Source organism: Sinocyclocheilus grahami, unplaced genomic scaffold, assembly GCF_001515645.1.
Source record: "Sinocyclocheilus grahami isolate Dianchi unplaced genomic scaffold, SAMN03320097.WGS_v1.1 scaffold458.1, whole genome shotgun sequence".
In the NCBI taxonomy this organism is placed as follows: domain Eukaryota; kingdom Metazoa; phylum Chordata; class Actinopteri; order Cypriniformes; family Cyprinidae; genus Sinocyclocheilus; species Sinocyclocheilus grahami.
In genome coordinates this window covers 170,173-185,556 of record NW_015505637.1, presented here as the reverse complement: position 1 = coordinate 185,556, position 15,384 = coordinate 170,173, and the positions used below count along the sequence as shown (strand labels likewise).

Sequence of the window (15,384 nt, the reverse complement as noted above, 5' to 3'; positions counted from 1 at the left end):
GGCAGATTTTTTATGATTCATCATGAAATCATGAGTGTAAGTGGGTGGACAGGGGATATAAGCTCAATAAAATGGTAGACCAATTAGTCGTCCGCAGCAGAATTGTGGTCGCAGCGTTTTTATCTTCCATGTTAAAAACTTTAACCTTTTCACAGTGTCACAGTGGCTATTTCTATAGGTGTCCTTTACGCCGTTTAGCATAGCCAAGAGTAACTCTTCTTGTATGAGGAGGTCAGCACTTGTGTCAAAAAATCTGTAGGAAAGGCCTCATTTAATGCAAGAACATGACTGTATTCAGCAGTTAACCAATTAAAACCATGTCCTGCATGAGCAAAAAATGACCTTGCATGGACAGACTGCAAGTGTATGGATCCTTTCTGTTTTGGTTATATTTATTTTTTCATGTGAATTTAATCTTGGTCTTTGGCAATTTATATATTTTTTTTTCTTTATCTAATATGCTATAGGGTCACATTTGCAAATTCATTTGAAGAAAATGACATTTATAAACTCAGTGACTCTTTGACTCTTCTATGACCAGCGTTTTTTTTATTTATTTATTAAAAAGTCAAAAATGTCAGGTTGATAAAACTGTCCCGATATCATGATAAAGAAAAAAAAAATATTTTCAATTTTATTAGAGTTTCTCCAAAGTAGTATTATTTCTTGGAAATTTTTTAAAAATTAAACTTCACTGGTGAACTTGCAGGAAGATGCAGAAAAATGCAAAAATATATTGATTTTATTTTATTTTATTGCACAACAATTGTATTTTTTATTTATATTTATTTGTGTTTTATTTTTTTTTAATTCATCATATTTATTAATTCATTTTTATTTTATTGATTTTTTTATTTTATTTATATTTGTATTTTATTTTTAAAAATTTATTTTATTTTATTTAAAATGTGATGGTTGACAACAATTACATTTGTATTTTACATTTTATTTTATTGTTATTTTATTGTTGTTTATATTTTATTTTATTTTTTTAATCACAATTATTCAGTCATTTTATTTTATTTATTTTTTTAGAGTTTAACCTCTCGTAAATGAAAAGCACTGTTTTTCACATCCACACACTTTTTTTTTTCGAAGGTAAAATTGTAAAAGTGTTATTTTTTCATCTAGGAATAATTAAATGTGATTGCTCTTAAGCTGCTAAAGTTGCAAAATGACTTAGAGTTGAAATAAATACACTTGGAACGAAACACGGCGGAACTCCAGAAGTTCATGTTTGGATGGAAATGCCTGATTTTAATTGTGAACATGTGCTTTTCGTTCTGCTCAAACATCTTCGTTTACGCTCCGTCTACTTTGTGTGTGTGTTTTTTTTAGGGATTGTTGACTTACAGTAAGTGCCTTTTTTTTTTTGGTTTCAGACACAAATGTAATTGTTGCTTTTGCGGTGCATAAATGTTTATATGGGACAGTTTGGTCATATCTGAGTGTACACCTTACTTCCTACATTTTTAGAGGCATTTGAGTCACTTTTTGTGGCCATTCAAAGCCAGTATATCCTCCAGATCAGTGAAGCAGATCTCAAAGATCAGCACTTCCACTTTTTCCCAGCATAATGTTGACATACTCTCTCTGTCGTCTCTCTGTCTCAGGACACTACCAGCTGTCCCCCACTGTGAATATGCCCCAGGACGACACCGTCATCATTGAAGATGATAGGCCACCTGTTCTTCCTGCCCGCTTGTCTCACCAATCATCATCCAGCTCCCACGATGACATGGGATTTGTGACAGAAATGCCAGGATCCTGGCCCAAAGATGTCCAGATACAGGACGCAAGGTAATGCTATCACCTACCGCAGAATCATCAGGACATTAATGGGTTGAATTAAGTACACTGCATATTTGATCAATTTCAAGGTGCACTCAGTGATATTTCCACTGATAAAGAAGTACCGGTCTTTAATCACCACAGTCCCGGGTTCAAACGGCCTTCTCACCTCACCTAAAACATCAAACCATCCAAACAACAAAATCAAAACCTCATTCCGAACCATAAAATGTTTCCTTCAAGCACAAACAGCGAGTCATTTTTTATGCATTATTAAAATGTTGTAGTTGGCATTCAGTGATTGAGGAGCACATTGGTTGACCTCAGCTATTGTTTTGTGATGTCTCGTCCGTCATAAAGGCCAAATCGCAGCCCATTATGTTTCTGCACAGCGCTGAAATGTGAGAGCTGCTAAATAACCGAGTGCGGTGATGGTGACAGCAGGGAGGACGATCAGTGTTTGGGCTTCAGTTGAATGTTTGGGCTCAGAAGCAGTGTGAGATATCGTGACGCTGCTCCTGTCTTGAATATGTGTGTGTAATAATGCATACGATCTGTGCGCTTTAGCAGAAAGTCTGAAATTCTTACTGTTTGAAATTTAGGGTACTTTTCACCAAAAATGATCTCGACATATTTAACTCAGCTACCGCTTTAACCACCATAGCTGTAATAAAAAGGATTTCCTCTACCACGTTACAGACTATTTAGTATAGATTTGAGCTATGATGAAAATGGTTATATCATGGTGAAAAGTACCCTAAATTTCAAACAGTAAGACTTTCAGACTTTCTGCTAAAGCGCACAGACCGTATCTGATACACTGGACCTCTTTTTAGTCTTCGGCTAGAGTCTTCTTTCCACCTGCTCACATTATTCATCATTCATTCAGACGCTGCAGACTCTACCTGTGTGTGAATGTTTTATTGGCCACTATGGGAACCATTTAGCTGTTTGGTACTTTCAGCCCTGAATACAGTAGTCTGTTGCCTTAGTGAGTGTGTGTGTGTGTGTGTGTGTGTGTGTGAGAGAGAGTGTTTTGGGTCCAGTTCTCGCTCCTTGGGCTAAAAGAGGCTCCTAAAGCAAGTGACTTGAGCAATTAATTTCTGTCCACTTTCAATCTCTCTCTCTCAGTCCCATGAGACAATTTTCTCTCTGCAGACTTTTCCACAAAGCCTTTCGGGTCCAGTGTCTGTTTTGTTTTTACTTACTGTATGTATCTTGTTTGTGATGTCATATGTTTGTCGTCGTGGACTGAGGCCATAGCGGTGCTGTCACACACACACACACACACACACACACACACAGACACACACACACACACACACACACACTGCACTGCCTCGGGTTAGTCTGAATTATTTATGTCTAAGAGGCCTTATAAGCACGCCACACTCTCTTCTCTCTGTGTTACACACTCATGCAGATGTATGACAAAATTAATTTAACAGGAGACACACATGCATATCTCTCACTGATTAATCACCTCAGCAATACATTCATACGGTACACATGTATGCATCCCGATGTTGAGATAGTTACACGTCCACTGGAGGGCGCTACCACTGGAACATCACACAGATAAAATAAAAATTACAATTGATATTGCTTATGGTTCATTTGTCACATTGCAAACAGAAAGTAAAGTCAGATGCTTTGATTCATGATTCATGAAAAATCATGATTTTTTTGATTTCATAAATTCCATCAGAATTATTGCACTTTCACCTATAAGCATACATATGGTTAATTTGACCTCATCTAGTTTCCTGATTTATTATATTATCATAAATATAAAGCGCAGCTTTAATTGGGGGATTTAAACTCTTGACATCTGGCAACCGCAAGCATGAAAACTCACAGAGGTCTATATTTTTTCTCCTCTTTTTTGTTGAAGAAAATATAGAGACATTTTTGATATAGAGAGTTTTTAGTTTCACAATCACAGTTAGTGTTCAACATAAAACTGTTGCGAGACGCCATCCAAAGAAAGAAAGAAAGAAAAAAAATGAAGAAAAACATGGGTCTTCTATGTTGAAAAAAAAAACCCTTTCGGGAACCTGTATTTTTAAGAGTGTATGCTGTTCCAAACACAATTTCTTTCAAGCATGAAAACTCACAGAGGTCTATATTTTTTCTCCTCTTTTTTTGTTGAAGAAAATATAGAGACATTTTTGATATAGAGAGTTTTTAGTTTCACAATCACAGTTAGTGTTCAACATAAAACTGTTGCGAGACGCCATCCAAAGAAAGAAAGAAAGAAAAAAAAAAAATGAAGAAAAACATGGGTCTTCTATGTTGAAAAAAAAAACCCTTTCGGGAACCTGTATTTTTAAGAGTGTATGCTGTTCCGTTAGTGTTCAACATAAAACTGTTGCGAGACGCCATCCAAAGAAAGAAAGAAAGAAAAAAAAAAAATGAAGAAAAACATGGGTCTTAAAAAAAAAAAAAAAAAACCCTTTCGGGAACCTGTATTTTTAAGAGTGTATGCTGTTCCAAACACAATTTCTTTCTTTCTTTCTTTCTTTCTTTCTTTCTCTCTTTCTCTCTCTCTCTCTCTCTCTCTCTCTGTGTCGTGAAGGATGGCGTCTCGCAGCAGTTTTCTGGGTTCATGCACAGAAGCGTATCTCTCATTAACACATTAAGACTCCTCTCAAGACAAATGGCTCTTTAGCAGGGCCAAACCACAAACATTAATAAAGTGACCTAGTTAGAGCAGAATCAGCCATTCCAGTGTGCATGCATGTTTGTAGCCAGTGTAATAACGATCATTAAATAAAGTCTAATGTTTGCTTGAGATGCGTTCATGAATGCGGGTAGAGCGATAAGTCATAGGAGGCCGTCCGTTACAGTCATTTTATCATGGGATGATTTTGGTGGTGAATATCATGAGTATTGTCAAGAACATGCCTGAATTTTACAGTATTTCACCACTGAACTTAAATAAAATAATATAAAAATAGGAAAACCCTTGTGTTCTTGTTACATGTATTTACTATAGTAACAGTGACAGTAAATTATGCATATTTAACAGCGCTAACACTAAACCAAACCCTACTCCTAATAGAATATAAAAATAGGAAAACCCTTGTGTTCTTGTTACATGTATTTACTATAGTAACAGTGACAGTAAATTATGCATATTTAACAGCACTAACACTAAACCAAACCCTACTCCTAATAGGCGCGCACACACACACACACACACCCGTTGTGTCCATGTTTTATGGGGACATTCCATAGGTGTAATGGTTTTTATACTGTACAAACTGTGTGTGCTATTGCCCTACACCAACCCTACCCCTAAACCTACCCCTCACAGTAATTTTTGTGCATTTTTACTTTCTCAAAAAAACTAATTCTGTATGATTTATAAGCTTGTTTCCTCATGGGGACCTCAAAAATGTCCCCACAAGGTCAAAATTTAATAGTATTACTATCCTTGTGGGGACATTTGGTCCCCATAATGTGATAAATACCAGGCACACACACACACACACACACACACACACACACACACACATACATACACACACACACACACACTTACTTAGCTATCTAAATGGGGACATTACATAGACTTCTATTGTTTTTATATACAGATAGTTATACACTTTTTAACCTAAGCCCACCCTACCCCTAACCCTACCCCTCACAGAAAACTTTCTGCATTTTTACAATTTCAAAAAACTTTGTTTACTTCATTTTTACGCCAGTTTTATAAATTAGGACGTCCCCAAATGGAGGTTTTTGGTAACGGTACGGTTCACTTGGAACCTCAACCGAGGTGGTACTAAAAAAAGTACCAGATACTGTACCCAGTGGAAAACCCCCCAAAAGTGAACCATACCGAGCCGTACCGTGCCGTACCATGCAGTGGAAAGAAAAAAAAAAAAGCGCCATTAGTGCTGCCTAATTCTGACAAATCAGACACATCTTTTAATTTCAGACCTCTGTTCTGTAGCTTCCAGCGGTTCTGGTTTTGGTGATGTGTGTTTAAAGGCAGTCATTTGTTATTAGCAGAGATCCAGTCTGGCCAGAGTTAATTGGACGTGTCTCTAATGGCCTAATTGATGGAGTGTCTGGATGGTCAGCTCGTGTTCAGCGCTCAGGTCTGCATCATAGCTGACAGAGAGATTTTTGAGATTTAACTTTAGAACTTGATTTGTATGCATTAGTAGTTTGTGTTTGCACACAACCGAACCTTACAGTGTACGGCATGCATACAGTATCTCATAAAGGCGTATGAAGTCATATCTCATGTGTTTTGATATGTTGCTGACTGTTTTAATTACACGTTCTCCTCTCCCCAAATGCTAATGGATCCCTGTTGGATATGAATATTAAGACACAGAGCTGTGCACATGTTCAACATATTGCAGCTTCCTCAAGCCCATTGTGTGCGTGCTGAACACCTCCCAGATGTGCTTCACACTCCACCCTCTGGAGTTTCCACCATACTGGGGTTCAGATTCATCTCTGATGAACATCTCTCCCTACGACACACACACATGCACATATGCATATAGATCCGCTTTTCTCCCTATCAGTGAGTCTCCATCAAGTGTCATCATTTACCAAGCCTTATGTTGTTCCAAAAAGATGTTTCTTATGTTTCTTTCAAAAAGACAATAAAGAAAATAAAGCTTAAGATTTAAAAAAAAAATCGTAACATTATCTTCATGATGATTGAGCACACTTCTCCAAATTCTCATTAATGTAATGCAAAAAGTGTATTTTATTTAATTTTATATACCATTATGGTACTTGTTTTTTTTATCCAGGCTTTTATTATAATGAAAGTGTCGTCAACTTATTTAACATAATGGTAGATAAAATTAAATAAAGTAATAGAAAAATAAACTAAAAAATATTATAGAAAACTCAATTTCTCACACAAAGTTATCAAATGAAGAGTCGTAATATTAAGTACAAAGTGCAATTTGATTACAATTATGACAATTTTTTAACGTTTCCATCCTTTTCATCCCATTTGTTGTAAGCACATTACTTTGTGTTCCACACAATAACAAAAGTCAAATGGACAACATTTTTGGCTGAACTATTTATATCACTGCTGAGATTGGCTTTTAGAAGAATATGTAAATATGTGCTGTGTGCTGTCCTCTCAATAACAAAATAAATACAAACATGACAGCGATGAGAAAACAGCAGTTAAGAAAGCATCTGATCATAGCGATGTGGATGTTTGCACTATGTTTGCGGTTCGGTACTCCAGTCAAGTCACATCGCATTTAATTATAGCATTTTATGCAATGGACTGCTTTAAAGCAAGCAGCTTTACAGTATTAAACATGAAAAGAAAAAAAGAAACAACATTGTCAGTGTCACTTTCGATTAAAATGACAACTTTAGTTTCTACTATAAATCAGTTCATCAGTGTGTTCATGTTGTAACTCACGGACACCTGACCTCGACGGACTGAACAGAATAAATGAACCATAGAAGATTTCCACATCAGAAAAGGCGGAGCTACTGAGCCACACCCACTTATTACATAATCACCAGAGACCAATGAGAGTTTGAGGGTGTTTGCCAGCCGGAGTGAACTTTTCCAGAAAATGTTTCAAACTCCAAATGAACTCAGTTTTGGTCTGCTCTTGTTTGAAACCACTTCACACCAGTTCGTTCTTCAGTTTAACTTGAAATATATCAGGCCTTTAGTCCAGTGTGTGTGTGTGAGTCAGTCAAGGACTTGTAGTGTTTAATATGCTAGAAGAGAGAGAACTAAAATAATTACAAGGGAGTTTGGAAGGAATTGAGAGTCTAAAGAGAATATATTGACCTTATCTTCAGCATAGGGTGAGCTCTCTGTCTCCAGTCGATATCTGCTAGACGGCATGCATCTAATCAAGCATCATAACACCTCGATCAATACCAACAACACACCCGTCTGCCCTCGCTAATACAACACTTCCTACACATCTACATGTGGACCAAACGCTTCACACCACAGCAGTCTTTAGTATTGAGGCCAGAGCAGTTACTGCGCTGATATCCACTCTCCATTCTCTGAACTTCTCCCTCAGTCGTTTGGCTCCTCTAAAGCTTGTTTTGCTTGTTTTGCTCCCATGCTCTTCTCAAAGTTCAGACGTGTTTTTGTGATTTGCATCAGAGCTCCTATCGTCCTGCAGTGCGTTATGAACAGCATGAAACTCACTCGGAGTAAAAGGATTCGTGACTTCAAACACTAAAGAGGAAAGTGGGGACTAAAGGAAAGGTTTTCTGTGAGCGTGATGTAAGTAGGAGGCTCACAAGAACAGATTTGGACACATTTCAGTCCCAGGGAAAGTTGCGACGCCTTGTTTCTGATGAGGGAATATGAGTGAGAAACTCGAGTCTCGAGTGCCTTTTAAACTTTTAGAACTCTGTTTAAAATATTGTAAAGAGACGCAAACACTGATTTTCACATTAATGCATTGTTATTCTTTTTTTCTTAAAGTTTTATGCATGAACACATACATTTTTAAATATAAACATTTAAGCACTTTAAGAATAAATTAATCACGAGTAAAAATATGGCTGGGTATTTCTACAGCGGCATCAGTAGCTAAACCTTTTGTGTTGTGTGATGCTGCATCCACATCTTTAATAATCCAGTGTTATTAGAATATGTTATAGAATTAACAATAAAACAATGACTCTGGGTATTTGCAGTACAGATTATTTTATTCAATTTCTAGGACTTAAAAATATAGGACTAATTTATAATAATAATAATAACTATAATAATAACTAATGTTAACTAATGAACCTTATTGTAAAGTGTTACCATCATTATTAAACCATATAATAAATAATATAACATGTTATTATTATTATTATTATTATTATTATTATTATTATTATTATTATTATTATTATTATTATTATTATTATTATTATTATTATTATTATTATTATTATTATTATTATTATTATTATTATTATTATTATTATTATTATTATTATTATTATTATTATTATTATTCCTTGATTAATTTTATATCAGTCATTTGCTATATCAATATATTAGTATTATCAATCAAATTATATAATAAATATTAATATAAAATATTATTATTATTGTTATCATCTTGCAGGTTTTTCATGCTAATATTTTCATTAAAAACTAAAATAAATAAAAAACAATGACAGGCGATATTTATTATTATTATTATTATTATTATTATTATTATGTTCGTTGATTATTTTTGTATTGATAATACAGTTATTTCAGTCTAATTGTATAATAAATAATAAAAAGGAAAGTCATGTTTCTCCTGTCTTTCAGCACACTCTGTCCAGACGCAGATATGGATGACGTGTTTCAGAGGGAAGGCTTCGGCCGGCAGAGCATGTCAGAAAAGCGGACCAAACAGTACAGCGATGCCGCTCAACTGGAGATCGTCACGAGTCGCAAGTCGAAGAGTATGGACCTAGGTAACCTCACGCTCAACACTAGCACTCCCCAAACCACTTCCTGTCCCTTGCCTCGCTGCTTCCTGTTCCTTTGCAATCCAGCAGCGCGGTATATGGGCCGGGGTGCGTACGCTAGCACAGCGCTTAACGTTAAAGCTAATAATATCAGGCACAGCAATGGCTACACCAAACTTAAAAGAGCACAGAGAGTTGTTAAACATTACAAATGATGTCATGAAGTCAAAAACTGACTTTTTGCGTCCCTTTCTCTCCTAACTAGCATATTTATCTCTCAGAGAAGGCCTTCAGCTCACCTCTGAGGGGGGTTAGAGGGACTCAAGGACAGGTCAGGGTTGTTGAGAGCGTACTGGCATGTCTCAGGAGACGCAGAGCTTCTGCCGCATGGCCGCGTGGCTAATCGGAGGAGATAAAACATCGCTTTCATCCTCTTTATCCTCGGCCAACATCAAGACCACAGTCTCCTGAGACCGGACCAATGCCCCGCTCAGTCAGGACCAGACTAGACTCTCGAGACACGTCTCGCTCTTTACACTTCACTAGCAAACGTGAAGTGAGTGGAAGGTGATATAGCACTTTAAAAAAATGAGAAAAAGAGGGAAAAGGAACATCGTTTGGCAGCAGATGAGACCCGTTTCAGTGCAGCATCAAGCTTTAGTTAGACTCTGGATATGTGAGTTGAAGTGTATTACACACATCAGTTTTGGTGTTCTGATGTTACACACATAAACGCATACAGTACTGTACCACAAATATACAGTAGCCCCAACAAGTTTTTGGACACTCAAAGGGTTAAAGATGCCACAAACTGAATGTAGTTCAGTGTTATTAAACAGCACTTACTTACTGACACTTAATGGAGCATGACCATACTTAATAACGTAACGTAACATAACTATTAATGTACTGATGTTCTATTAATGTACTACTAATAATTAATGTGATGGTTACTATGTTAGGACACCTGTTAGATCTTTTAAAATACTACTACTACTACTAATAATAATAATAATACTAATAATAAATAGTTATACATAATAATCAGAATTGTTTATATAAATATTAAGTTTTTTGTGTAACTTTTATGTGAAATATATATATATATGTAAACGTTTGGGCTCAGTACTTTTTCTAATACTATTATTTTGCAAGGTAATGTTACTTAAATTAAATCAAAATATTTCTATTTCAAATAGATGCTGTTCTTTTCAATTGTATATTCATCAAAGAATCATCAAAAGAAAAAAAAAGTAAAAAAATAACGCATCATGGTTTCCACAGAAATATTGTGCAGCACGACTGTTTTCAACATTGATAATAATCAGAAATGTTTCTTGAGCAGCAGATCAGCATATTATACTGATTTCTGAAGATCATGTGACACTGAAGACTGGAGGAATGATGCTGAAAATACAGCTGCACATCACAGATATACATTACAGTTTAACAGATACTCACAGAGAAAACAGCTGTTTGAAATTGTAAAAATATACCATTATATTACTGTTTTTACTGTATTTTTGCATACAAGATTTCTTTCAAAAATCAACAAAATATCTTAATGACACCAAAATTTAAACATAAATAAATAAATAAAGGAGCTGCCTTTAACAAAATTGGATAAACTTATGCAGTAGTCTGAGAAATTAGCTTATTTCTTCCCCAGTTTTACACAATAATGAAATGAAATGCATTTAGAGAGGACAGATGTGGCCGTCATTTCAAACGAGCAGCAATCCAAGCCCTCTCCTCTCGACTCATTAGAAGCACATTTCAATTCCACCAAATCCCCTGTGTTTTGTTCTGATGAACCGTTTTCTTCAAATGACATTTCTGCCTTCAGGTTGAGTAAATATTTTTGCTCCTCTCAGGCTTTTAGAAGAGCACAATCTCCAGTAACAGTCTAAAGACAGATTTGAGAGCCAACATGGAGAAAATGACAGAGAAAAAATAAATACAAAAATCAGCCTTCATGGTTTCTACCCTATGTGTGATAAGACTGAGAGGGACAAAAAAAAGCAACTGGTTACACCTGGTTGATAGAGCTAAAATCACCTAACACATATATCTGCCCAATGCTTTTGAATGTTATCGCATGAGAATTCATTAAGTTCTCTCTCACCATCTCATGGGTTTTCCCACTTTGACCGTCTGTCTCTGTCTCACGTCTTGTCTCACTTTCACAGAGTGATTTGCATGCCTCTTGGTTTGGCCTTTGGAAATGTCAAGTAACATCTGTAATGGAATGAGTTGCATGGGTCTGGGAATGGTGGAACATCTTGAATTAACCTATCACAATTGTTTATGCCTCCCTAACAGTAGCCGACGAGTTTAACCTCACTCCCCGCACAGAGAGGACCGAAGGTAAGGCCACCGGTCAGGGACACTAACCTCACGAACACACCGGATCTCTGAGTGTCTGCGCATGCTGATGTTTTGGTGGACTTCTAATGGTGTCTTTGAACGATTTTAAACACTTTTTCAGATAAACATCTGGAGCTCTGTTTCAAAACCTAGTAAGCCGCCAGCAGCTGCATTATGTTGCCGCCATATTTGCTTCACTTTGTTTAAAATCTAAAGCAGCTTTGTGTGTATCCTTCATGCAGGAAGCAATCCCAGGATGCACTGGGAGTATAGTGAGAGGAAAAAATCAAGATGTAAAAAATGTTGACTATAATATATATATATATATATATATATATTATATATATTTGTTTATCTATCTATCTATCTATCTATCTATTTATTTATTTTCTGAGTATAAAGCACTATTTTATCAGGTATGTATTAGCGTCATTAGCATTCGCAACATGTTAATTAGAATGTCTATTCTAATTAGTATATTAGAATTAGTCTATTCTAACATGTCTATTAGAATCAATTGAGAGCAATGTATATTTTATTTCATTAGACACTAGAAAAACATTGTTTAAAGTGTCAGTCTATTTAAAAGTGCACTTAGTTTGTATTTGTGCCCTTTAGCTTAGCAGTTTGCTAACGGCAAACTCAGTCGAGAAAAATGTAGAGTACAGTTTATACTATTTCATTAGTTACAGTGTAGAAAATAATAAAACAAATGTATAATGTTTCTTAGTTGGTTAGAATTGAGTTTCGCATTAACTTCACATTTCTGTCTAATTAAAAAAAAATATATATAATAATTTCTGTTTTGCCCTATATTTATTTGCCTTTAGCTTAGCAACATACTAACGTCAAACTATTAGAATCAGTTGAGAGAAATGTACTGAAGACTACAGTAGTATTTCAGTAGATATGTAATAGTATAGAAACCATTGTTTTAAGTTTCTGACTATTTATAAATGGACAATTTAAACCAGTATTTAGGCTATTTTTGTTAGCTTAGCAACATGCTAATGTCAAACTCCATTCTAACCAATTGAGAAACATGTAGACTACAGTTGTTTTATTAGACTCTAAATAGTATAGAGAAAAACATGTTTTATTCTAATTAAAAAATGACAATTTTGGACAACTATTAGCTTAGCAACATGCTAATTTTAAACTATTACAATCAGTTGAGAAACAGACTACTGTTGTTTCATTATATACGGAATAGTACAGAAACATTGTTTTAAGTATTATTCTAATTAAAAATAGTCAAATTTAACCGATATTTAATTGTTTTTAGCTTAGCAACATGCTAATGTCAAACTGTATTCCAATCAATTGAGAGAAATGTGGACAACCATTGTTTCGTTATATAATGAATAATACAGAAAATATTGTTTAAAGTGCTGATATAATTAAAAATAGTGATTTGTGTTCAATATTTATTTGTTTTTCCCTGTTGAAAAAAACAGCATATGCTGGTTAGGTATGTTTTGAAGCTGGGATGCTGGTTTGAGCTGGTTTAAGATGGTCCTTTGCTGGATTATGCTAGTCATGTGCTGGTCCTAAACTGGTCCGACCAGCTTAAGACCAGCACACCAGCTAATGACCAGCTTAAACCAGCAAAGGACCAACTTAAACCAGCATCCCAGCTTCAAAACACACCTAACCAGCATATGCTGTTTTTTTCAACAGGGTTAGCTTAGCAACATGCTAATGTCAAACTCTATTAGAATCAATATTGAGGAGATGAGATTCCATTATCATGAAGATGCTCCCTATGTAGGCAGTAGACAGCAAGACGACTCACTGGGTTTTGGAAGAGAGCTGCAGTATTCTTAGAATGACAAATGAACAGTGCGAGATGGAAATGAGTCCAGCAACAACTTTAATCTGCGCTTGGAAAAATGCCCCCCCTTTGACTTCATGACTCTCCTATCTGCTGTTAACTGTTAGTAATCAATCTAACTAAACGACTGTGTGCATTGTGCTCGTTAAGGAAGTCATTTTAAGTAATTACCATCAAATCAGAGAGGGTGTTGCTGTCTTTTTTCTCATTGAAATGAAGTGCCATGGTGTTAAATGGACGTTTTGGCAGCAACTTTTTTTTGGAAAGCAAAGTGCGCTGTCTGTTCTTGAGGGACTATGATGGAAGAAAGCATGAATTATGCCGAGGGCAGCTGGAATGGGAAAAGAAACAGAGGTGTGTATGTATGCATGCATGCATGCATGTGTGTGAGGAGAGATTGCTGAAGTTCTGTTTGAAATAAAGAGCCTCAATGTCAGACTGTAATTAATCCATCAATGTCAAGCGTCCGGAGCAGAGAGTTCTAGTTGCAGCACAGCGGAGCAGTAGTCATGCTGGGAGATGCCGAAAATTCATTCTGTCAAAATAGTCAAAGCTTTTCTATATTAAAGTCAACATGAAGCGCTGTTCGCAACCCTTTTCATTTCTATTAAACGAGAGATGTTTGAAAAAAAAAAATGTGGACAGGAATTGTTAAAATAGGAGTTGCATATTAATCATGTTGCTGAAAAACTCCTTACATCTTCTGTTTGTCGTGGAGGTCACATTGGTGCAAGATGCTTGCTTATCGTGTGACGAGGCCTTTAGATTAATGTATTTTTAAATGATAAGTTGATTTGACTTCATTACAGTACAGAAGTTGAGGCTGCCATGACTGGAAGCGGCATTCGTTTTAGACCACCAGAGACATCTAAAAACAACCTTTAATGGACAACAGGTTCTTCTCATATGAAATCAGAGGAAGGCATTATGGCCAGACATGAGAGGCAAAACAGAAGTGGGCTGTAGGCAGAAAAGGCAAATCGAGAAGGAAGACCTTTAAAGCAGGTTTCCAGTGATTCCCAACCAGTCGTATGTGCACCACGTGTACTCAAGCAGGTTCCATTGGGACAATCTCGATTTGTCTTTCTTAAACCTGTTAGTCTGTGTTAGCTGTCAGTCATAGCTTATTATTGAATTGTGTAAAATGAAATGTGTTTGTGTTATTTTAGTATCATTGAGATGCTGTTATAGTTTTTGCTAATACTTTACAATAAAGTTCCATTAGTTGACATTGGTTACCAATTAACTCAAATGAACTAACAATGAGCACATTACGGTATTTATTAATGTTAATTAATAAAAATACAACTGCTCTTTAATGCATGTTAGCCCAGGTCCATTAAATAATATTATCATATACAACTTTTGATTGTAATAATGTATTAGTAAATGTTGAAATTTGGTAAGATTAATACATGATTTTGATGTTTTCCCATTGCTAGTTAATGTTAACTAATGTAGTTAACCAGTGTTAACAAATGGAATCATTTTGTAAAGTGTTAATATTAGTTAGAATTTGTTTTTATATTTATATTTTCCATAATATTATCATATACAACTTTTGATTGTAATAATGTATTAGTAAATGTTGAAATTTGGTAAGATTAATACATGATTTTGATATGTTTTCCCATTGCTAGTTAATGTTAACTAATGTAGTTAACCAGTGTTAACAAATGGAATCATTTTGTAAAGTGTTAATATTAGTTAGAATTTGTTTTTATATTTATATTTTCTCTTCTCTTTAGTTTTAGTTATTTTAGTACATCAACTAAATTAAATTGAGAAATGTTGTCTTGGCAACTACCTGAAAAATAAATAAATAAATCAATAGTTTTATAATTAATAGAGAAAGAGGAAGATACTATTTAAATAAGTAAATATTTTCAAAATAATAATACATTAATTGCATTGATTTATATTAAATAATCATAATATAAAATTAATTATTTTTTATA

At 35.1% G+C, this 15,384-nt stretch overlaps 1 protein-coding gene across 1 annotated transcript in view; it reads left to right on the top strand.

Moving 5' to 3' along the window:
- The window catches only part of LOC107552787 (partitioning defective 3 homolog), a 145,331-nt gene that overhangs the window by 70,743 nt on the left and 59,204 nt on the right, over nucleotides 1-15,384 (top strand). The window contains exons 10-12 of the mRNA XM_016234778.1: nucleotides 1,614-1,800; nucleotides 9,083-9,231; nucleotides 11,548-11,592. Of these exons, the coding sequence (XP_016090264.1) occupies nucleotides 1,614-1,800; nucleotides 9,083-9,231; nucleotides 11,548-11,592 (381 nt within the window). The remainder of the gene's footprint in view (nucleotides 1-1,613; nucleotides 1,801-9,082; nucleotides 9,232-11,547; nucleotides 11,593-15,384) is intronic.